General features: G+C 45.2%; 1 protein-coding gene across 3 annotated transcripts in view; it reads left to right on the top strand.

The window, feature by feature from the left end:
• Positions 1–24,533, top strand: part of LOC118789537 (tensin-like) — a 130,687-nt gene that overhangs the window by 1,000 nt on the left and 105,154 nt on the right. Inside the window, exon 1 of one of the 3 annotated variants that reach the window (XM_036546007.1) lies at positions 15,397–15,733. The exons of the other annotated variants lie outside the window; for them this stretch is intronic. Coding sequence (XP_036401900.1) covers positions 15,653–15,733 — 81 coding nt within the window. The 5' untranslated portion in view covers positions 15,397–15,652. Of the gene's footprint in view, positions 1–15,396; positions 15,734–24,533 lie in introns of those variants that run through there. 3 annotated transcript variants of the gene reach the window in all.

Here is a 24,533-nt window from a genome sequence, read left to right as displayed (position 1 = left end):
TCACAGGTTTATTACAGCTGTTTACATTTTCAGATACTCTCCTTATGTAATAAAACCTGCCTTTTTTGCAATGTGCAATCACTGTCTATCACCACAGTAATGATATTATTGTTACCAACATTATGGGGCTACTGTATGTATGTCTGTTCTGCTCATTAAAAACTTGCGAAAGACAAATGGAGAGTTTGGGAGGAGCTGATAGCTTTGGATGTTTGGCCTGATTCAGAGGCGTGAGATATAGGAGTATCAGCATGTTTGTTTTTAGCTGTGGATACGGGGCCGATTACTCCTTCCTCCAGACATCTTGAGACTATAAAAAGGCGCGTTCCTGCTGGTTTCTGTTAACACCTCACTACTCATGAAATAACTACTTTTCCTCCTAACCTGTGACTTAAAAGCTACCTTTGGAAATTACAGTTGTGAAATGACAACTGTTGCTGCAAATAACTTTCACTCGAGTTCGTTAATTGTTGTGAGACAGCATCTGTCTTTTCACTTGTGCAAAAAGTTGCAAACACTGTAGCCCGCTCAGCAGAGTTAAAATAAAATAGCAGTGTTTAGTTTCAAGGCATGAGGAAGGAAAAAGCTTGATTTGATTTGTATCTCTATTAGAGTCAAGTGCTTTAGATGGTAAACAAAGAGGGAAAAAAGAACAATCTGGCTTTTATTTTTTTTGAGAAATTCAGCCTTCGTGGCTCCCACTGCATGGAGGCACTTTTTCTCTGAGAAGTCCTTGTCTTCATTGTTCACTTCGCCCGTCACTCAGCACTGTGCAGACTGCGGAACGAGATCTGCTCTAGCTGAGGTGCAGGATAAGGTTTTAATGTATAGAATGAAACGCAGGGCTAGAGGATAAGCCTATCACAGGGACATGGGTCAAGTAATCTGAAAGCGTGGATATACTGCAAGAATAGAGCTCTGTCGGCGGTGTTTCGTTGATTACGTTTCCCTGGTGTTTTGTGTTCAGCGTTTCTCACTCCTCACAGCGTCCACCACACCCTGGGTGACCAGTTGCCCTCGGGGAAAAGCACGCCCTTGACGTGGTGTACAGGCAGTCCCCATGTTATGTAAGGGTTATTTTCTGGAGGTTGCTGTGTAACTCAGATTTTACATAACTTGGATTTTACTCTTGAGCCATAGGTTTATATAACTATCCCCTACCATCCTAATGTTGATGTGCAGTGCATCCATACCACACCATTTTTTTTAAATCTCAGAAATACAGTAACTAATGCTTCCATGTATGTCACACATCTTAGATTTAAAAAGAAAATCTGTATTTTTTTGTATTTTAAGGGGGCTTACATAATGTCAAATTCACTCATGTCGAGTAATACCTAACCCAAGGTCTCGCTGTATATGTTACGTCTCGCTACTTTAGACAGGGTGTGGGAATAGGCTCAAGCTGATTGCACTGCTTATCCAGTGAATCAGTAGAGAGCATCGTAGACCAGGTACTATGGCTCTTGATTCGAAAATCATTAAAGGTAAAGTGACCTTCTCTTTTGCTTCCTGATCCAAATCTAAATCTGCTCAGATCTGCTGGAGTGAAACAATTTCACATCTTAGCTATTTCACATCTTAGCTATAACATTGAACTTCTTATTGTTATTGTTTTATTTATTATCAGTTTCAGTGACTGTATTTGGTTGTGAAATTTCCCTCTGAAGCATTTCAGATGTTTATAAAGTAAAATTGGATGTCTTTTTCTTCGAGCAGTCTTTGTTATTTAGCGTGGCACATTAAACAGTATGAATAGTTAAGATGACGTTCTCTGCATTTATATGGTATTTCAATTTTATCTTAATCTTAATACACGAACACTGTCTCTCTAATGGCTCCTGGATGATTATGCCTCTGGTCGGTGTACATTTTCATGCATCACAAATTTGCTAGGGTTGTTTCTGCTGCAGCACTGTTTTGTCATGGCTTGCTGGTTTCCGCAGGGAACGAGGTGGGTAATTCTCTAAAGATGGGGGCGGAGCCAGCTGGTAACGACCTTGTGAGGAGGCTTGTAGCTGCCGTACCGGGACGATGTAATAATGGTGCGTCAATGGACATAAAGAACAGGGAGTACGTGAGCCCTGGAAGTGTTTCGTAGCTGTGTCTCCCAGACCGACGGTCAAGGCGCCTCCCGCCTCCAGACTGCCTAATTTCAGTTCAGCGTGAGAGCCCATCTCTGCTGTCTTCTGTTAAAGCTTCACACCTCACTGCTCGGGAAATGATTGTTTTTCTGTAACCCGCAAGGAGAAAAGGTCCAACTGCCCCCCCCTCACTTTCTCTCTTTCTTTCCCTCTCTCCTTCCCTCCCTGACTCTCTCTCTCTTCCCTTCATGTGCTATTGTATGATACTGAGATCTCCCACTGCCCCTGAATGATTTTAAAATGATTAAACTGCCCTCTGAGGGCTTCAGGGTACATTTAGAGTTGCTTCTTCTTTAAATATTGTTGGAGGTGAATCTGAGGCTGGATTTCCGTCTCCTGAAGCTGTTTATCTCTCCTTGCAGTTTCTGCAGGGATTTGGATGAGGGGGGAGGGGGGTTGCTTGATAGCACTGGCCGCCATAGAACGTGTTACCGTGTCTGTGATATAAACTTAAAGGGATTAGCTGTCTCTTTACTAAAGCCCTCCCCTCGCAGCCTCACAATGGATCTGTTTTTTTTTTTTCACTGCGGATATGAGCTACTTTTTAAAGCAGCTGTATATGGAAGAATACTCAGCAAGCCATGCATTGCTCCTGGTTAAATCATTTGATAGTGACAGAGTGAATTTTCACATTGTAGTTCAGGTGAGCAGTGCTGCTCTTGTTGTCATTCACTCTGCAGTGCCAGTTTTGCTGAGTGGTCGGTGGGCTGCTGTATTGTGGTGCTGCAGATGTTGTAACAGTGGCAGCTCTCCATCATCTAGAACTCTCTCAGACTCACACAAAAGATGGCATCCGGGGGGGAAATCACTGGCTGGTGCATTCGATGACCTTTTGTCACTGAGCCCCCTTTGTCTCTGTCTCAGTGTCCATTACCCAGCAGCTCTGGGGTCACAGAATGGAATCTGTCTGACCTTTGCAGCTCGGATGGGTTGGGGTCAGATAGGAAGTCCAACAGCTCTGTGATTCCCAGGAGTCTGTTTATTGGAGGTGACCCCCCAGTGCATACAGGGATATTCAATTAGTTGCTTTTTTTTCTAAACGAGATCAGCCTGCAGTGACTGGTGGAAGGCACTTAAAGCACCCCCCCTTCCTTTTCTTTGGCCTCACACTCATCTCCCTCTGCACAGCATGTTGAGAGACTGGTTCCTTGCAGGGTCAGAGAATGTATGGCTTTGGCGGTGTATGCCATACCCACACAGCATTCTTTCATTATGGATAATGTCCCACAATCCCTCATTCCCCTGGCTCTTCAGAGGGAGGACAGCAGTAACCTGCTGTGGCTGGGCTATCTCTTTAGACCTCGAGAGTTTGAGTGAACTGGATTTTCTTCAGTTTTTTTTCCTGTCCTGCACCCATTGTCTAACCTTTTCAACAGTACCTCAAAAGTCTTTCACTTCAGAACAAAAGACGGCTAATTATGGCTCCATTCTGTCCCCTGAAACACCCCTGACCGCTTCTGCAAAACCATGGGTCCCTTCTTCTTCCTGCTCTACCTCTCGATAACTTTTACATTTCCACAGCCTCTCCTGTTTGATAAGAGGATCCTGCAGCGAAACAGCATTGCCATTTGACTAGACTGTTTTCAACTTTCACCTTTGCCTTAGCTGGCATCCTTGTCTCTGGGAACTTGTAGACGTATACAAGTTGAGATGTATACATAGTTAGCGTATTGCTAGATGACAAATTTCAACTTTCACTGGATAAAGTTCCAATCTCAGCAGAATTCACGACCCTACAGGGCTCTGACACATTCACATGGATCGGGATCCTTTCACTATAGGGTACCTTAGTGTGTGTGACCCCACTCATCTTGTTTGGTGATTGAAGATGCCAAATGGTCAATGTAATTAGTCACGTAGCTCATGTACTGTACTCTATCTGACTCCCTGCAGCAGCAGTACCTTAATGGCCCACAGGGGGTGCTGCTGCTTTGACTCTACAGTGCTGTGGGTGATGCAGACTGTGCTGCAGGCATCTGTGTGATTTGGACTGGAGTCCTTTTATCTAACATCTCCTATAACTCCTCTGCCAGCCTTATATTCCAGCTACTCAGTATCTCACCTCCAAGTCAGAACTTGAGACACAGTCTCCCTGACATTTTGGGTGACAAGTCCCTGTCGTTCAGCTGTGTTGTGTCACACGCTGTGACATGTGTATCTCAGGAAGAATGGGGGTGGGGCATCTCCCTTGCTCTCTCACAGAGGAATGAGAACTTTCAGTTAATTACCCTCCTGTCTGCTGTGCACACACATTTTCAGATCACTCAATCCTCTAAATTGGTTTTAGAATCAATAGGAGGATGACTTTTTCACTTTGGGATGATTGCATTAATTAATCACAGGGCTTGCGTTGTGGCCCTGTGGTTTGAAAGGCTGAATTTGAATCCGGCCGCAACTGAAACAAAGGGCTCCCCATATTCTGATCCTTATGAATTCTTCCGTGCGATTCTGCTTCCTTGCAGTTAATTCCTCTGCATTGAATAGAGATTTATTCCTCCCCACTGAGGGACATTTGTATGAGGACAGAAATGGAGCTTTGTGAGGTTCATTTTACAAACTCCGTCTTGAGATGTTTCTCATTATTGCATTGTATGTGAAGACCATATGGGACCTGTTAACCAGTGCAACTATGCCCATTAATAGTATAAATGCTCCGCATGATGTCACCGATGCCCCGCAGAACAGCCATACTCTCATACAGAGAGCTGAATTATGGGAACAGACCGGCTCTCTGTGGGATGGTTTATCATTCTCATAAAATGTGAGCTGGAGAGGTGTGGTGTTGGTGGTGACAATGCCTGGGAAACTCGAAGGAGAGTCAAATTTTTCACTTGCTTTCGCGAGCACGGCCCCGGGGTTAGCGGGAAGGCACAACGTTCGGAAGAAACCTGGGGGTGGCGCTCTCGCTCTCTCAGAAGGGCGGAACGGACCACGGAGCGGACTTTATGTTCTCTGTCACTGGGGACTGCTGAGGCAGCGGTACCCGATTTAAAATGAATGCTATTCTGGATCACTTACCTCAGATCCGGGGGTCGATTTTAATTAAACGAACGATTGCGTTTAATTGCAGTAATAATTATATTGTTGTGTCCAATTCCGGCAGTGGGCCCCGCTGAAAGCTCTGCTAGTAAATCACATGCTGGCAGTGATACTGAGATCCTACAGCAGGGGAGGTTTCTTTAGGACTCCAGCCCCTGCATAGCAGTTTTTGTAGATGTACATGCTAAATATGTTTAGATTTGCCCTGGACGAAATGGCTTGTCATCATTACATTACATTATGTTAAATTACATGCATTTAACAGACGCTCCTCCCCAGAGGAACTTCTAGCACAATAGAATGTAAGTGTATCCATTCAAGTTAAATGAGCAAATGAGTGTCAGACCAGGCGAACAACACTTACAGACCAGTGAGGGTGATCATGGTGAACACCATTCAAGCCCTACCAGAAGTTAACTTGTGCAACCTGACTAGGCAACAGAAGCCACGTACACTAGAACACAGGATCTAAAATACAAAACAATACTACAAGTAAAATAAACATCAATCCTAGAGGTAACAGGTGTTAGGGGTTGGGGATTGACATTGACATCACAGGCAAACAGTGAATCTGTAACGGACGTCATGCTGTAAATGAGGCATTCCTCAATTTGCTTGATACAGAAGTGCTAAAAGTATCAAAAAGTATTGAATTGAATGAAAAACAGAGGTACTTTTTGAGAGTTGTTGGCCCTTTGAAAGTAGGGCACATCTGTGCAAAGCATGGCCGTGATGTTATTTCTGCTGCTAATCTTGTTGTTTCTGTTGGTGTTATTTCTTATACGTGGACAGCTGCAGGTCATTGTGGCAATGAAAGCCATCCTTTCCAACACTTTGTCCAGAGCTGTGGCCACAGCCTTCCCATTGACCCCATGACAGTGTTAGTCAGGTAGCAGCTGTTGCCTCAATGTGTTCAAACCTACAAACTGTCCAGTTCTCTCCCATTCTGTGTAACAATGGTGTAAAATGCTCTCTGTCATCATTTCCCAGAAGAAGGCTGGAGCACCTATCTAAGGTGAAAATGGGATAAAAGCCATTGTTTTGGGTGATAAAGAACAGGAACCATATGCTTTCCGCACGCTGTTGCTGTTGGCACGGTAACAGCACATTCTTGTCTGTCGGCAGCGCTGTGTGATCCCTCCTATCTGATCGCTCTGCTTTTTTGCTCTTTGAATCGAGATCACGTTTTGTGGCAGTCCTGACTGAAACATGCAGGCATGTGTTCACATGGACTGCAGACACAAATCCGGACTGTGGACACAAGTGTGTTAGAATTCATATTGCAATGGACACTGCTCAAAAGCAAGAAAACAAAACAAAACCCTTACTTTAGCCACACAAATAGTGTGCCGTAGGGTCTAGACTTAATGTCTCAAAGCCGCACTGATTATGCAATGAGGTTTGCCAAGACTATGTTATGTCTTTAGGAGTAGTCTCGTTAATAAAAACACAGGGTCTTATTCTTTCCATTCAGTAATGCCATTGCAATGCCTTTGAGGGATTCTACAAACATTGTTTCCAAATGCCCGTTTCCTCATGCTGTTCAGACTTCTGCCAGTGGTGCACTAGTCAAACCAAAGGGAATACGTTTTAATACGTACGGACCGCAGGGTGCAGGAAGAGATACTGGCAACTGTACTATTCCACTATGCCAATCACTGAGCACTTTGTTCTGTTTTGTGTCACCACAGGGTGTTTGGCACAGAAGATATGGCTGTGCATGCTCTCGTAGCCTCACATAAAGTGATATTTGCTGTATGATAAGGTGATGGTGACATATGTACCAGTTTCAAGATTAGATCAGTCAAGTGGAATTGGGGGGAGTGAAGGGGTGTCTAAAACAAGACTTCTTATAGGAATTTTGAACCATAAAACTCAAATTCATTGGATGGGTGCATGTGCTCTCAGTTTAAGCCCATAGATTTTGTTAAGGCATACTTCATCTGAACTGTCATAGGACATTCCTGGATACCACTGACAATTAAAAAATAGCCTCAGTAACATCAGTTTTGCAAGACTGCTGTGTTGTCTCTGTGTTGTCTGGCAGTGTTTAACCAAGACCACATACAGTAAGATCATTCTTTATAGAATCATATTTCCATTAACCTACAGAACAGTAAAAGGGAAACAAGTCTCAAAATCATGCAAGATTTTTTGATAAATTCTTATTTTTGGTAGTTTTACTCCTCCCAATACTTAAAACATGTAAGGAAATCACAGTCAGCATCCAGCACATGTTGTCTGAGTCTGGCTGTCACTATGGTTTCACAGTGAATGAAGAAATTGTTTGTACTAGGGATGTGCATTTAAAATCATTTGATATTGAACATCAGAACACCTATACTTGCTCTATCCCTCCATGTGAAATTTCAGGTCTTTAGTGCATAAATGACAGCTCACTGCAAAGGCATCCGCATTCACTCATAATTTTGAGCGGGAAACTAAATGACCTAAATACATTATTTGTTTTTTAGAAGTTTATTCAGCTCGCCTTTAAAAAATACTAAGAAGAAGTCAGGACATTTCTAATTAAAGAGTAAGCAGTCATATGCAACCCCAAGTGATCAAACTTATAGTCATTATAGACTACTGAGATCACAGAATATTCTCTTTCATCCCTCCTATGAATTGGTATGAGGTGAGGAGCAGGGTAGTAAATTGCTGTAGCTCAAAGATTTAGTATTTCAGCCTCTTTTTCATGTGCCTGCAGTGCTATTCAACTTGGAAGCAAGCTTAACGTGTGGGTCAATATCTGTCCACGGTGATTGCATAGTCTATTATTCTTATTGGGGGAGTAGGGACTGCACTCCAGGGTAGAAGAACTGGCGTGCCATTGAATAGCACATTATTACTGGCTAGAGCCTGACAATTTCCATTATGCTTCCTTCACTTCTGTCTTAACTCTGCCTGTCTCAGAGATCTTTTCTGCTTCGTACTGTTCATTTTCCATGATTGAGTGGGCTGTGCTCTTGTGTGAGGGGGAGTGTTGTATGGATCACTCCCCTCACGCTCTCTAGAGAGAGTTGACCATGTGTGTAGTATTGGAGCTCATGTTCTTGATATGACCTAGTGGTCCTAGAAATGAGACTATTTCTAGGTCATATCTAGGACCCTAAACTTAGAAATCATGCCCAATGAACTCTGTGCAACGATCACACAGGATTCACTTTGAGAGATTGCAGTAATCACACGAGGTGAACACTGTGTCTCTTTGACTCTGCATCTTGTTGTACTAGAGAATTGCATTTATCATGGCGGGGTTATTTTTTCTCACTGTACTGATCTGCAGTGATCATAGAGGGTTAACCCTGTGTCTCTGTGGTGCTGCAGTAATGACACAGGGTTATCTCTGTGTTGCTGTGTTAGAGACTGCAGTAATTGCACTGGGTTAATTGTGTCTCTGTACCAGAGACCATAGGAATCGCATAGATTTAACCCTGTGTCTCTGTGCTAGAGACTAAATTAATTGCTTTAAACTGTGTGTTCTAGAGATTGCAGTAATTGCACTAGGTTAACTCTCTGTCTCTGTGCTAGAAGCTGCAGTAATTACACAGAATTAACTGTGTCTTTGCTAGAGACCTCAGTAATTGCACAGATTTAACTCAGTTTCTCTGTGCTAGAGGCTGCAGTAATCGCAGAGGGTTAATCCTCTTTCTCCCTCTCTTTCTCAGCCTCGTTCTTATGATGTGCATCCATGCAGAGTAACCCCTGCTCTCGCTCTAATCTTGCGGTGCTGCTGCCGTGCACCTGGGGTGCAGTGCGGCTCACGTCCAGTCACTCTGTATTCCATGAGCCTCTCTCCTTTTCAATTTCTCTCTCTTTCTGTCCACCCCCCCTCCCCCTCTGTGAACGGCTATCGCTCTGTTTCTCTGTCTCCCTCTCCTCCCGTCCCCCTCCCTCTCTCACTCACTCGCCTCGCTTCCCTCCTCCTCCTCCTCCTCTCCCTGTAGTGGGGTAAGTACTGCAGCGTTCGCGGAGAGAGTGAGAGGTAGAGACCCTGAGCTGGGGGGGACGTCCTGTGTGCAGGGACGCCGGAACCGGGGTGAACCTGTAACTGCTGGAGGCAGGCCGCAGCGCTCTGAGAGATGAGTTCGTCTCCATGCGGGGGTGCCGGTTACTGAAGCAGAGGGGGTTTGGTATTGGATGCAGTGGCTGGGGTGCAGAGGAGGGGGGGCGAAACAGAGGGGGGGCCTCCTGAGGACACTAGCACCTTGCTCTGGTGCAGGATATCTGGGGACTAAGAGAGGGTGATCGGACGACCGGAACATGGCCCGTCTTAACTGGTGCCTCGCCACGCTTATCAGCTGGGGGAAGCTCATCCTCTCCTGCTTCTTCCCTTTGAGAACGACCAGGAGGGACAAGGTAAGCCCGCATCCATCACAGGGGCCCCTGTGCCCAGGGCCCTTACCTGCGAGTCACCTTATCCAGTAACGGGATGGGGAGGGGGTGGGGGAGGCTGCCTCACTGGTTCCATGTCTTCTCCATGCAGTTGTTCTATTGTCCATTCATCTGCCACCAGTATCACTCTGTCCCTCACTTATTGTATGTCCTCTCCATCCCTCCACCCCCCACTTTTCTCTCCCCTGCATGTCCTGAAGGTACATATTGAAGGACTGGCTAGTGACCTTCCTGTCCTCTTTTCCTTACTTTCTCTCCTGCTCCTCTGTGTGGACTTTGTCTCTCTCTCTCTCTCTATATATATATATATATATATATACATATATATATATATCTATATATATATATGTATATGTTATCTCATGTCATTGTATTTGTGCTTTCTGTTATTTTAAAAGGGATCCAGGAGTCCATTTTGCTCTAAGTAGCAATTTGGAATCTGTTAAGTGTACCTTTGCCTTCTGCAATAGTACAAAACACATCCAATCTTTTTTTCTGTCTCTCATGTCCACACACACGGCATCTCCTTTGGTTGAGGAAGAGATTTTTGCAGGATCAGATGCCTTGCCTTAGGTGAGGCGAAGATGAAACAAGACATGTTGGACAGTTTTCAAGAGGGCTGATATCCTGAATATTTTAAGCGCTTGTTGGAATGAAGAGGGACCTGGGAAATGGAAGGACGAGGTTAAGGATGAGAGATAAGGAAATGACCTGGATGATGCCTGCAACATCTCACTCCCACCACCCCCCACCTGCCCCATCTCTTTCCCACCCTCTTTCATTTCGGATAGGCTGGGAATCCAATCCAATCTCCAGAGCACACAAGCGTCCGTGTCGCCTGAAAGTGTCCAGTCAGCCCACAGGCGCTGCTCTTAATTAAGGAAGAAAGCCATCTGTCCCAGGCCAACATGGTATGGGTAGTGGTGTGGGGGGGGGGGGGGGGGGGGGGGGGGGGGGGCAGGCCAGAGAGGTACCTCAGCAAGCAACTCTGCTGCCCGTGGAATTAATCTCCCTCTCCTGGCACTTTGATAATGCGCTGCTCCGCTCTCCTCAGTGTTCTCCATTGGAGAGGACGGCTTTTCTTTTCATTTGACTAATGTTCTCATGACTCATAAATCAAGAGCCTTGCACTCCAGGCAGCTGAAGGATAGTGGCAGGTGCACAAACTGCCCAATGACATTTTTTGTCTTTTCTGTCTATAGGGAGACACACAGGTTTCAATAACATTATGAAATAAATATAGATAAAATAAATATATAGATATTATTAGAGTTAATGGAGTGTATTTGGGGTAACAATGTTGAACTGCGTATTCTGAAGCCTTCGTAATGTATTTAAATAATATATAACCCTGTCAGCTCTAAATAATGAATAGAACCCTTCTCATAAGCATACATCAACACTAGGACCATTTTATAACAACTTTTATAAGACTAGGAAGCATATAATGATATGCATTATGGTGGCATAACATCAGAGGACATATGTTCAATAAAAACAATATTAGAAAATTATTGCATGTAATTGCATATTATTATTGCAAGAATATTTATGCATGTATGTGACAAAATGTATGATGATAATGTAGTGCTCATTAAGGTGCTGTAAATGATACATAAGTCCCACTTTGCTGCAGACTGTTGGTGCTGACATGGCTCGTTTTCATTAGCAGTGATAGAGTAATTGCTATGTTGGCCCAACGAGGTGTGCAGAGGCATCAGATTTTCTCTGACTGGGTTTGAGTTGACCGTGATCCAGTATGCAGTCCTATAGAGCCTAGGGAGGGCACGGGCAGGCATTCCTGTGGGTGTCCCACCTTCAGACTGCTTCACATCAGACCTTCTGAGACATAAACTGCTTTACTGCTTTACCTGTAGTCCTGTAAGTATTCCTTTTTTTTTCGTTATGGGGTAGGGGGTTCCCCCTCTGTAAAACAGAAAGCGAGATCGTGAATCACGCTGAAAGGCTTACTATGCCAGGCCATAACTAAACGCTGGTACTGACTTGGCCTTGTGTTTGGCACATGCTTGGCAAGAGTGTCCAAAAATGACTCTCTCCGCAAGGCTTTTTGGCGGGTCTGTGCTGAAGGGTCAACACATTTGGTACACATGCACCAAAGCCCATCCATCATGACATCAGCCCATGACTATACTGCCTGTAAGTCATACTGTAGGTTTTTTAAAGTGTATCTTTACGTGAAGGTGCACACATGCATGTGTCCTGTTAGGGAAGAGATAAGAACCACAGAGAACAAGTATAACTCTATGTTACTCTTTGTTCATGCATACTATAGGTGAAAAGTTTTCTTTAGATCCGGCCCGTTTCGTCCACTGCAGATTCCGTTTGTCCTTCAGCTAATCCTGACAGTGTGTTAAAAAGGAAATTTAATACAATTGCCCCCCCCCCCACAAGCCAGACCCTTCTCTTTGCGTTTGTTAAACGAAAGGACAAACTCAAGGGTCACTTGTTCCTTGCTGTAAAATCATGCTGCATTTCATTAGTACCCACCACCACTTGCTTCTTGGTCTCCTTCCCTGTGTTCCCTTCCCCTACAAACAGTGTTTGCAGTGAGTGACTTTGAACTGACCTCTAAGAGTCCCTGCAGGTGGCGCTGCCTGGGTGACGTCTTTATCAAAGGCACAGAGGAGAGGGCATTGAATGTAGGGGGACAGATTATCCCAGATGCCTCTCTTTTTGGCCTCCCTTTGTGGAGTGTGTTCTGTCTTTGTTGCCCGTAGAGCGGAAAGGAGAGGAGAGTTTGTGTGTGTGTGTGTGTGTCTGTGTGTGTGTGTGTGTGTGTGGGGACAGGTGTCTCATGTTGGGACAGAAAGGAGTGTATCCTTTTTCGGCTAACCCGTTGGGGGCTGTGGCTGCCTTTTGGGCTGTTGCCAGGTAACTCTAATGCCCACCTGGAATGGCGTCCTGATAGGAAATGGGACGGTCAGCCTGCCTCTCTCCCTCTCCCTCCCCTCAACTGTGCCTCCTTGTCCAAACTCCTCACATTTCTGCCCCTCCCTCCTCTGCTTCCTCTAACTTGCGGATGTGTGTCCTTCACACTGTTCCCTGTCTGTTCCAGAGCTCATAGCATGCTTCTCACTCTCTCTCTGCTCTGTCCTGTACACACCCTTGTGGAGTACACACTTGTCTACACTCTCTTTACAGTACACACTCCTGTTCACATTCCTGTACTTACTCTGTGCTCCACACTTACCCCCTTGGGGAGATTTTGTTTTTATTAAACTATACAAATATACTATATACTATATATAACTATAAAAATATAAATATGTACATTTCTTATTACAAGCAGAGGTGATGGGAATCTTGTTGTATACATAGAGGACAAGTGCATTGATCTCTTCCAGTGATCCTTGCTGTAAAAAAGTATATGTATGCAAAACAAAGCAATAAACAGAACTGAGGAATGTCTGTTTTTGTTCTGGTCCAGTGTTTTGAAAACCCATGGCTTAGCTTTTTGGAGACAAAATCGATTCACCTGTTTCATTAAACCTGTAATGGGAGGTATAAATATGTCCACTAGGTGCTGCTGTGAGCACTTTTGTCCCATTAGCAAAAAAAAGGCATCAGAATTCCTGTGGTGAAAGGATGCTGTTTTCCTGCAGTTGTTCGGTTGGTGCGTGGGTCCGCAGATGAAGCGGAATGGATAAATTACAGAAAATGGATGAGAAAGTGCAAGGCTGACTTGCTGGGAATGAGAATATAAACATGAATGAAAGACTGCACACACACTGGATATGTGGAGGCTTTATCCTCTGTGAGAGCGTGGATTCCTCAGTAATGCAGTGGTCCCATACCATCTCTTTCTGCTACAGTGTCCTTTGTGCAAAGGTGTTAAGCCCATTTCACCTTATACTCTGGGGTTGTGATGTAGAGGGTGCAGGACAGCTCACCTTTATCAGTCTGCTCGTATCTCTGTGAACCATTGCATGTAAATGCACACATACACACATCACACACACATCACACAGACACACACACACACACACACACACACAGAATCGTGTGTACATTGAGCACACCTGGACTTCAATCTGTGCTGTTGTCTTTACTCTTGCAGTGGTATCCATGGACAGATAGCAGAACCTTGAATTCCTATCACTCCCTGCTTTCCAATGATGGAGGCGGTGGTGTGAAAATGTAATGATTCTGATTGCAGTCTTTTATGTGAAATGGTCAGTCTGTAAACACGGGATTTGAATGTGGTATGTGTGTGTGTGTGTGTGTGTGTGTGTGTGTGTATGTGTGAGTGTTTTGTGATAATAAGAAGTGAGTCCAGCTGACAACAAAGTATAGTGTGGTCAGTTTTGACAAATTACTGGTCATCCTCAGAGGTGAGACTTCAAGATACCTGTGAATCGGTTTCACGCAAAAGCAACCCGGCCTTATGCATGCATGCATAGCGTACATGCTGTTTTCCTGTCAGCCTGCCTGTTTCTTCTGCATAAGCGCTAATGAGAGACAAAACAAACAAACTGGGGCACAACTTCTGTCTTTGTAGTTATTAATATTTTACCGTCTAGCATCCCCGTGGTGCGGACTAGCTTTTGACGTCACAGCCTCGCTGGAGCGCGCTCTGATAATGCAGGAGGGCTTCTGAGTGGATGTCATTGGTGATGCTGCGCCTTCTCCTCCTCTGATTTCCTCTCCAGAAATAGAATTCTGTGTAAGCTCATCTAGACTGAGTGGCATATATTTAGCAGGTCTATCGACTGTAGCAGCCATCATGTCCCCATTGATTGAAGTGGCGGTGAAGCTCGGCACTCTGGGAGATGTAGTGCACTGGGATATTTGAGAGGCGTGAACTGGCTGAAGGTTGTGTGCTACTGTGTCCTCCCCCCTTGACGGAGAGTGGCTGAACAGACTCTTTATGGACAGCTTGCTTGGGAGCAGATCCCACAAAGGGGTCACTGCAGGACATTATGAGCAGGTCTGGTCTGTTGTCTGTAGCGCATGGACATCCTTGCTTGTGACCTCCCTCCACAAAGTTGGATGCTTTTAACCATCCATGTTCACCACAACACATTTGTGCCTCTCAGTCTCTCATTCAAAGGCAGTAACAGAAATCAGTTATTTAAAATACCCTCAGGGTTGTTCTCTAAGAAAACAAGTAAATAAAATCATTGGGTGTATTTATCGTGTTGAGGAACTGATTAAAAAAAAATATATATATATATATATATGGCGAACCCAAGGGAATGTTCACCTGGACATCTGGAGCACACACCAAGTCTCTAACTTTAGACACAAGAATCATAAACCCACTTTTCTCATAGGACCAGCCCAGGTGTCTGTGCTGCAAGGCTGCTGACGCTGTTTTTGGAAGTGGCTCCCCGTGCTGTCAGATGGAGCAAAAACACGGCCAGGAGAGGAAAGGGGGGTAATGAAAAATTAAAGTGACATTAGCTCAGACATGAGCGAATGTGGAGAGAGGCTGGGGAATGAGGGATGGGGAGGGGAGCGAGAGCATGGAGTGAATGAAAATAAAAATGAGAGAGAGAGAGTGAGAGAGGAGTGGCTAAACAGGAGAAAATGGGGAGGGGGGGGTGTTTTTTTAGGATAAATAAAGGCCCTTCTAGACACCTCCCCCACACTCCTGTGGAGTAGAGTAGTCTGACCCCAAAATCTTTGTGAGTTACTTAGAGGAGGGAGAGACAGAGGGAAAGAGTAACAAAGAGAGAGGGAGAGAGAGAGAGAGAGAGAGAGAGAGAGAGAGAGAGAGAGAGAGAGAGAGAGGCAGAGAGAGAGAGAGAAAGAGACCAAAACCAACAGAGAGAGAGAGGCAGACACAGAGAGGCAGAGAGAGAGAGTGAGAGAGCAAGAGACCAAGAGAGAAGGAGAGTGAGAGAGACACAGAGAGGGTTAGGGACAGAAACGGGGGAAAACATTGGAGTCAGAGGAAGGAGGGGGGAAAGCTACAGTGGTTCTCCGGGCTCTGTAACAGGACATGGATTTGCGCTACCAGGGATCAATCCTGGGTGGAACTGCCGTAACTCCAACGCTGGGTCCAGAGGGGGTGCGCCGAGGGGGGCGGCGCAGAGTCTGATCCCAGGATGCCCTCTGTGTCCCTCAGCCTGCCCGCCACGCTGGCTGGACACGCCCGCACCTGGGTCTGCCTCTCCTGCATGTTCTGGGTGAGTGACTCTGGTTGGGGGGGGGGGGTTGTAGGACTTTAGGATGGGGAGTTGGGGGCAGAAGGGGGGGCTGCAGGGGAAGACCCAGGGGCTTTTCATTTAACTTGACTGAACTAATAACAAGATTGGACTGTAGGGGTCTGTTCTGTTTGAGCGAAGGAAACAGGAAACAGGACCCTGCTGACCGACTGTACCTGAGTTGGTCTCTGAAGGTCCGCATTGTGCCGCTGTCTCTCTCATTGTCAGCTGTAATGATGCATGTGAGAGACTGAGCTCTGTTCCTTGCCTCAGCCTGGCCCAGCACAAAGCTATTTCTGTTCCCTCCTGTATAATTTAATCTGCAACTGCTGCACAGTCCAGAGCACCGCGTGCGCCGCCCCGGGCGCGCTTCTGTCCCTCCCCTGAAGGCTGCAGGTCCGCGCCGTCAGGGTCGCTGTCCTCTGACCCGTACACCAGCTCCCGGGACCAAATTCATGCCCAAAAAAAAAAACTGCATCCCCTTCCAATTCAGAACCAAAAAGCTGCATTCACATCTGATATTTCTCCTGCACAGAGCGGAGAAATATGAAAGTGTTATGGCGGTAAGGAGAGTTGGGAGGCATGGAGTTGGGGAAGCCATGTGCATGTGTGTGCGTGTGGGGAACGGGGGAGGGGGTGTCTTGCTTGCTTAAGATTGGTCAAGATGAAGAGCGCTGCATCTACATCTGCAGAAGGGATTACATATAGATGCAGGAAACAGCCCTATGAGAAGAGCTTGCGATTTATTTGCAAGCAAGACAGAAAAAGAATTGGGTTTTCTGTGCAGTAAAAAAATGTTGCCCTGAATGGAGAAGGCAGGCCGCCTGCTTGGGATCAAAAAAAGAGAAAAGCACTATCTGAATAAAAGAAATGCATAAGCAAGAGGTGACACGGCACCGTGTAAAACAAGCGCTGGGAAGAGAAGGACATCTAACACCGAAACACAGATCTAAGAATATACTTCCTCAAAATACTGTGAATTATAGATGAGAATATCCATATCTAGTTCCCTCTGGATAGAGCTGGAATCTGCCAATCCAGCATAAAACAAAATATCCACTTTGTGAAAATAAAAATAAATATGTATCCATCAATCAGGATAATTTTTGTTGTCAATGAAGCTGCAATGTATTCAATTACGGAATCAGTTTTCTGCCGCAGTAGGTAAAGTCCAGAGCAGCTTGCAGAAAATGAGTTTAGTTAATGTAAATGTTGAGGAACAGCAGGGCGCTGGGGGTAGGATTGCCTCTGTGGTAGGATTGCTCTAATAGCTTAATAACTGAGGAGCTCAAAGTAATTATTTATTGTGTGTCCAGGGAATAAGTCTTTAATCAGACAGTGCTCAGGAGGATTTGTAAGGGTCGAGATAACGGGGTAATTACAGATAGGCCAACAGGTGTAAATGCAAAGCAAATATTGATCCATCTCCGAACCCTCATGCTTGTCAAAGGGGCTCTTCATGGAGTGATCAATAGTCATTAAGACAAAACAAATCAGTCCATCAATGAAGAAGACTGTGGATCAGAAGTGTCTGAAGCTGGCCTTGTTTGGATTGCGACTGTCTTGAGACTGACTGTGACTGTTGTTTTGGATTGTGACCGGACTGAGTTGTGACTGTGAATTGTGTTGTGTTTGAATTGTGACAGTGTTATTTGGATTGCAACCGTGTTCAGCGTTGTTTGGACAGAGGGTCCGTTGTGGCTGGCGTTGTTTGCATTTTTTAACTGTGTTGTGACAGTATTGTTTAGTTTGTGGTCATGTTCTGATTACATAAATTGGGTTGTGATTATTTTGTGACCTTATTGTTTGGGGCTGTGGCTGTAGTGTCAGTCTGTTATGGTGGCGATTGTGATGTGTTGAGCGATGGGAAACCTCCCCTGCTGCCGTCGGGCGGGTCATTGGGGAAGATGCAGGGAGGTGTGGTACACCAGGCTGCAGTGGAAGGTGAGTCTATTTAATGCTCCTCAAGCCTCAACTGTGTGCACCAACCCTCCCCACCCCCTTCCTCTCTCTCTCCCTCTCTCTTTCATGCAACACGAACCCGTTTTGCAGTCCTTCAGATGAGAGCTGCTCTCTTCAAGGATTTAATATCTGTAGCATCAGACAGGAAGTCACCACAGATATTCACCAACAACAGCTTCAACCCAGAGTGAATTGTAGTGGCAACGATGATGATAATGATTATGACGATGATAATGATCATGATGCTAATGTTGTGATAATTAAATTACAGAGGCATTGTTTGAGTTAATAGATTAGTGTAGTTTGTGCTGTATGATGGACAATTGACACGTGGGATTGGGTCCTCATCCGTCCTTTCTGTGTGTCCTTTGGCTGGGAAGTGGGGGTTGGTGTGTTGAGGGGAAGGGGGGGGGGAGGCGTGAATGACACTGCAGGAAGGACACAGACAGCCCTCTCCTGCTGCCCCCACTCTGGCTGAATAAAGGGCCGTTTAACCCTGTCTGAGTGATTTATGGGCCTGAGTGAAGCTCTGATTCGGTCTGTCCCAGAGAGACCCCAGTGCTGTGCACGGCTAACTGTGATGGAGATGCAGAACGTCAGTGTCTCCTGTCCACAGCTGAGTCTTTTTACCTCTTTCCCTCCTTTTCTCTCCGTCCTGTCTCCCTTTCTCCTCTTCTTCCACTTCCTCTGCCTCCCCCTCTATCTGTCCTTCCCTTCATATCTCCCATTATCTACCTTTTTCTTTCTTTCTGCCTCTCTGGAAGTGGCATGCTTGTCCTTGGGAGGAGAGGGTAGCTATTGTAGAGTTACTACTTTTTGTTTTGTATTGTTTTGTTTTTGATGTGACACTGGTTATTGGTTTTGCAGTATTATCCTCCGGCTTTCTCTGTCCTTTTTTTCTTTGTGTGGCTTGGATGTTGTTCTCAGATCTCTGCACAAGTGTTTCTACTCTGGGAACTTTAAGGATCATTCTTGCCAAACAAAGGAGACAGGCATGTAATGCAGCCACACGAAGCGGCCCACATGTGCGGGAATGACTTGGTTTTGTCCTGCAAAGAGCTTTGATCAGGCTGAGATGTCAGTTCCGCCAGCATGCTTCCCATCTACCAATTCTGTTATTTATCAAAAATGCATGGATATTCTGGCAGGGTTTCTGAACTCCAGTGTGTGTGCAGACATAAATTGTATATCACACAATTTTAATAAAATCGTGGCTTTGGTGTTGCTGTTTTTCCTAGATTTTTGTTCTCCTTGACCCATGGACAGAATTAGGCTTAATTTGGACACACGACTCTGCTTAGATTCTTATTTTCATTTGACTTTAGATAAGCTTATATTACTCCCAGAAGTACCATGCGTATTTGATTACCTGAATTATGATACTTGACCTGCCTTTTATGGCTGCAGTAACAATTGTATAATGCCAGTGTTTATCATTTATGTTTCCTGTTTTATTAAATTCTCCACAGGCCTGTGCTACTTATGATTTAAAGCAAAACTGAGAACTTGTCTGGTGTGCATTGTGCAGGATCAGTAATTTAGCTCACCCAACACAGACAGACTCATTCTGCCTGTCCTTGGCTGCTGTGTGTCTGAGAGTGCTGGAGCTCAGAGCACTGTGAGCTGATTCCTCTGTGAGCATGAACAAGTAAAGCCTGTGGTTGGTACAGCGTGAGAGTGAGGTGGGGGTCTGGGATATGGATAAAGGTCTTTGGGGATGTTACTGAGTATATGGGGGTTTGTGGGGTATGAATTAGAGCCTATGGTGGTCTGTCGGGATAGGATTTTTGTCTGTGTGGGTATGATGTGTGTTGGGGTATGATGGTGGTCTAAAGTGGTGGTATATCATTTCATTAAATATCATTTAAGTTAAACCCACAAAGCCAGGAAGTGTCTTTGGCTGCTGAGGGAAGGCACCCCCATTTTACAGAGGTGTATTGGATAATCATAGTGTTTACTGCACTGATGTTTACTCTGTGTGTGAGTGTGTGTGTGTGTGTGTGGATATTCTAAAATGAATTATCTTCTGTAAGACTTGCATGTTAAAGATCTTCCAGGTTTTTACCCCTTTGAATTTGTTCTCTAACTCTTATTGATCATGCTTCACTTGTTGGGGCTGATTGGGGTTTGTATGCTGACAGGTGGTGATTTGGAACCCTGGTAAGGGCCTCTGGGCTCTGTGCCCACTGCTGAATCCTGTCTGATGGTAGATTTGCCCGCTGGCTCAGGCACGCTAATCAATGACCTAATGATCTTCACTGTTTGCGCTGGCAAAACTCAAGAAGTCCTGGACTGATTTGCGTGTACAAAACTACGGTCTTCAACAGTCAGCCATTCCCAGCAACAATGTTCCAGATTGCCTGATATTTAAAGCAGGAGCTCAGCGAATATTTTTAAAGAACTCTGTGGCCTACCAAGCTTCTCCATATTAAATTTAGTCAGAGCCAGTTGTCGGCAGTAAACACCCTGTTTGCAATGTCCCACTATAATGAATGACTGACTGTCACCATGGCGATCCTTTAAATCCTCAACAGAATAGAACAGGATGAACTTGATTGCCACAAGCAGTGCATAGACATACCACATGCATGAGACAGCCTGAAAAAAAAAAAAAAAAACAGTGGACCAAGAACACTTAAACATACAAATGTTCCACACTTCCACACTGAAGCTCTTGAAACTTAAAATTAACAAATGGATAGCTGACAGGATTATTGAATTAATAGGTTACCATCATTCAATAAATCGACATCACAACTCTGTAGTATAATCTGCACTCTCACCATTGCCATTACAAAACAGAGAGGGGGAGGTGATCTTCTGAATAGCTGCTTGAACATGTTAATATGATGAATGTGGTGAATATTCTTGTGCTAACTCTGGAGCTAACGCTGCTGCTCCTGCAATGCGCCGTGGAGCGAGTGTAGCTCAGTTCTTATGATGGAGTAGGGTTTCATCTTTGTGCATCGCTTACCAGCCTCCCTGGTCCCTCTGCCCTGTTTTAAACGGGACATCAGACTTGACCCGTGTCCCTGCGGGGGCGCGTCGTTTTCCGCACTGCGATTTGCCCGGCACCGAGGGGGATTTGCGCTGCCGGCCTAAAGTGGAACACGGAGAGCGCCAGTGCTGAAGAGGAAGGGTGATTTATTGCGTTCTGTCCTTGGTCCACTGCTCAGGGAAATCTGGTTCAGTCTGAAAAGTTGTACCGGTCGTGCTGGGACACCGGGATCGCTCGAGTCTGAACAGCCGTGCCGGTTAACGCACGGCGAGGCTCTCGTAAATCACGAACACTGGCGGGCGAGCGCGGCCTCCCATCACAAGCCGCCGGGGACCAACAGAAATTAAGAACGAGCTGTTTTTTGTGTTTTCATATTTATTGCCCTTGAATTGTCCTCTGTCTGCATTGCGTTACTTTACCATTCATTTGTTTTTTTCACTGGGAGGCCCCATTTCGGAGAGACATCGTGTTCCCCTTTGGATGAGTTTGCGAAAACACAAATTTGAATTTATTCCAAGAGGCTTTAAGATATATATTCGGCTAATATTTTGAATCTGCACTTTCATAAACTCCCCTGGATGGATGTGATTAAGGCATTGGACACAGTTAACCGAATCTTGCATTGGCCTTGGAATGCCATTGTTCTACTGTAATGAAATTCTTTACTAGATTTAACCATGCTGTGTGAATCTCATAAAGTTCTGCTGAAAGTCTGTCTTTCGATTTTTTTTTCTTCTCTGCTCAGGGTGCTTTTGGATGTTTTGAGGGGATTCAGAGGACAGACCTCCCTTCAGTCTCCACACTCCCCTGTCATTTAGTCAATAGCAAGGCTGAATGATTAATTAAGCCTTCTGTAAGCTGTGAGGATATCCACCTCACTCCATTTCTTACTGAATGTGTTCTTTACTCCTTGAATTTCCAGAGGAAAGTTGCCAGACTTCATGTCCCTCTTATGCAGTGGGTTTTGCTGGGCTTCCCTCAGATTCAAGCTGGACACTGTGATTCTGTCCAGTTTTTGACCCCCTGTTCAGATGTGTTTGGTGCTGTTGGAGATCATGCAGCAGGATGCTGAGCTTTAGATACAGACAAAACATTTGTGTTGGCTGCTGACTGAGAATCCAATACACTAATAACATGGGTACACATCTGCCAGGCAAATAAATGATCATTGGTTTGCTTAACAGACCATTATCCAAGGTAAAGTCCACAGCTTGCATTTTAAATATGATCCATTTATACTTCCGGATATTTACTAAAGCACCTCAGGTTAAGTACCTTGCCTGAGGGTACAGCAAAGGTACCCCACCTTGGAACCATTCCTGGAAACCCAGCTCTTTAACCACATCTCTGCACCTCGCAAATTGGAGAGATCACGAAATACAGAGTACCGTGCATTCTGTGCTTTAACAAACCCTCTCTTCTCTTTGGGATGGCTGATAATTTCCTCCCAGATAACCGCACTACAAAAAACAATGGATGGCCGAATAGCTTGCAGCACAACAGGTCATCATCTTAGCTGTGACAGACAGGCACAGTATTACTGGGAAAGGGTGTATATACTGTTTATGAGCGCTGAAACAAGACTCTTTTCTTTGTGTAACACTTATTGTAGGAAGCTAATATAACTGTGACCTTCCCATAGAGGGGACATGTCCTTGTTTTTGTTGTTTTATGTGAGGACTGGTTTTCCGGCCTGCATAAACACATTGGTTTGATTCCAAAAGGCAGAGAGTGCTTTTATTGTTGAGGTCATAGCTGGCCTTTTGATGGGGGTGGGGGCTCATTTACTGGGATAGGATTATGGTTTTATGACAAACTGTCACAAACCACCTGGCCACCCAGAGAATCCCCCCAAATGTGGGAAGTGATTCCAGGAAACCAGCTCCAGAGCAGTGCGTGTGTGTGCGTGTGTTTCTGTGTGTGTGTGTGTATGTCCATGTGTGTATGCATATGTGGATATGGGCTTGATGAAAGCAGACAGAGAAGCTAATGGAGAGGTCAAAGGTAAGCTGTCGCACTGGGCTTTTTGAGTTGGAGCTGTGTGACAGAAAGAATGGGCTTGAGTGAGGTATTAGTGTTCATTTGAGACAGGAGAGGGAAGCAACCAGGCCCCTTCCTCCCTTTTGCACCTGCTAAATCACAGATGGGGTCCATCATGGCCAACCAGGATGCCTTTTAACACTTAAGCTTCTCTGTCATTGATATGTGTCTTCCTGAATGTGGACTGCATTGTGGACAGAATGATTTTCTCCCCAGACAGCAGGGGGCTCCACTTACTTTGCTCATTCAGGAGACTGAGGCTATGCACCGAGGTTAAAAAAAGGGACCACAATCTGTGGCAGTAGCACAGGCACTCCCACAAATAACAGTCACTGTTATGTCAGCATTCACACATTCACAGCCATTATTCTGTAATTGCACCTGAATGTGGAATTCAGGAGCAGAGTGGAAAAGCATTGCTTGCAGTTTTGCAAAAGCCCATCGGGTTCCAACAGCAGCCTGTTCTCAGTGCACCAGACGGGTCTCATGGAGTTGAAGTAGAGCAGAAGAGACTCTCCCCACAAATCAAGGGAACTTAAACAGCATTTTGCCAGCAGATGTGGGAACAAGCCCAGGCTAGGATCACTGAATCGAGCATGCTTCCCACTAACAGGCTTTCTGCATAAAACATTCCATAAAGGGCTTTAAATCTGTCTGTTCCTCTAATGTTATTGCCTGCAAACAACTGTAAACCATTCTCTCATTTCAACTGCTTTACAGAGTCTGTGATTGTGTGTGTGTGTGTTAGGAGAGGGAGGTTAGGTAAAACAGGGTGTGTTTGTGTGTGTGCTTGTGTGTTTCTGTTTTTCTCTGTGCTGGGATAGTGGGGTAAAGGCAGGTTAGTAGGTACTGTGATATAAAACAGCCCCAGTGCACATTTCCTGTAGGGGTGCATTCAACCTGGGGACCCTTTCAGGGGAACACTTTCTCTCGCACTCTCTCTCCCTTTCTCTCTCTCTCTCTCAGATTCACACACACACACACACACACACACACACACACACACACACACACACACCTTGGCTCTCTCTCTCTCTTTCACTCTCTCTCTCTCTCTCTCTCTCTCTCTCTCCCTCCCTCTCCCTGTCTCACTGTGAAGGAGGAAACAGCTCTGAGTGACCTTATCCTGCAGGAATGTCTCCTGGGGATCTGCATGCGGCGGCCATTACGGCTCTGTCTCCGCAGAGCCGGGGCTGTGTTAGGAAGGCCCTGCCTCGGTGGTTTTTAAACGACCGCACTTGGGTTTTAAACTCCGCAGTTTAACCTCCCTCAGACTTTTGAGGTGGATTTATAAGCCCTGGAAATTGCCCCGACTCAAGCTGCTTGTAAATATATCCGAAGTTAAGCTAATTTACAGGCATTGTGCTAATGGGCAGCTCAGCGGTATGCCTCAGGAGCTCTTTCAGTGTGTCCTGGTTTCAGAGAGTGTCGTGTTTTGACACTTCAGGAAATGCGTGTCCTATATGGAGAGATATTATAAAATGCTTCTTCACCTTACAAGAATGTTCACTTTGTATGTGTTCTAATGAAAGATCTTTGCAAAAGATCCACCATTCTGTTTGTCCCAGGCTGATACTCACAGAATGGTGGGAGTTGTGGAAGGTTTCTTGCAATCGGCTCTGAAGGGGTTGTGATCACTGGATCAATAGAACATGTAAACTGTAAATCAGAGGGGATATGGGTTCAAATCCAAGGCAGAACACTGCCGTTTTACCCTTGGGCGATGCACTTAACCTTAATTGCCTCATTAAAACTGCCCAGCTGTTTGGATAGAAAATATGT

The sequence above is a fragment of the Megalops cyprinoides genome, chromosome 14, assembly GCF_013368585.1.
Source record: "Megalops cyprinoides isolate fMegCyp1 chromosome 14, fMegCyp1.pri, whole genome shotgun sequence".
NCBI lineage: Eukaryota > Metazoa > Chordata > Actinopteri > Elopiformes > Megalopidae > Megalops > Megalops cyprinoides.
Note: the sequence above shows the minus strand (reverse complement) of the source record. Positions and strands in the feature narration are given on the sequence as shown.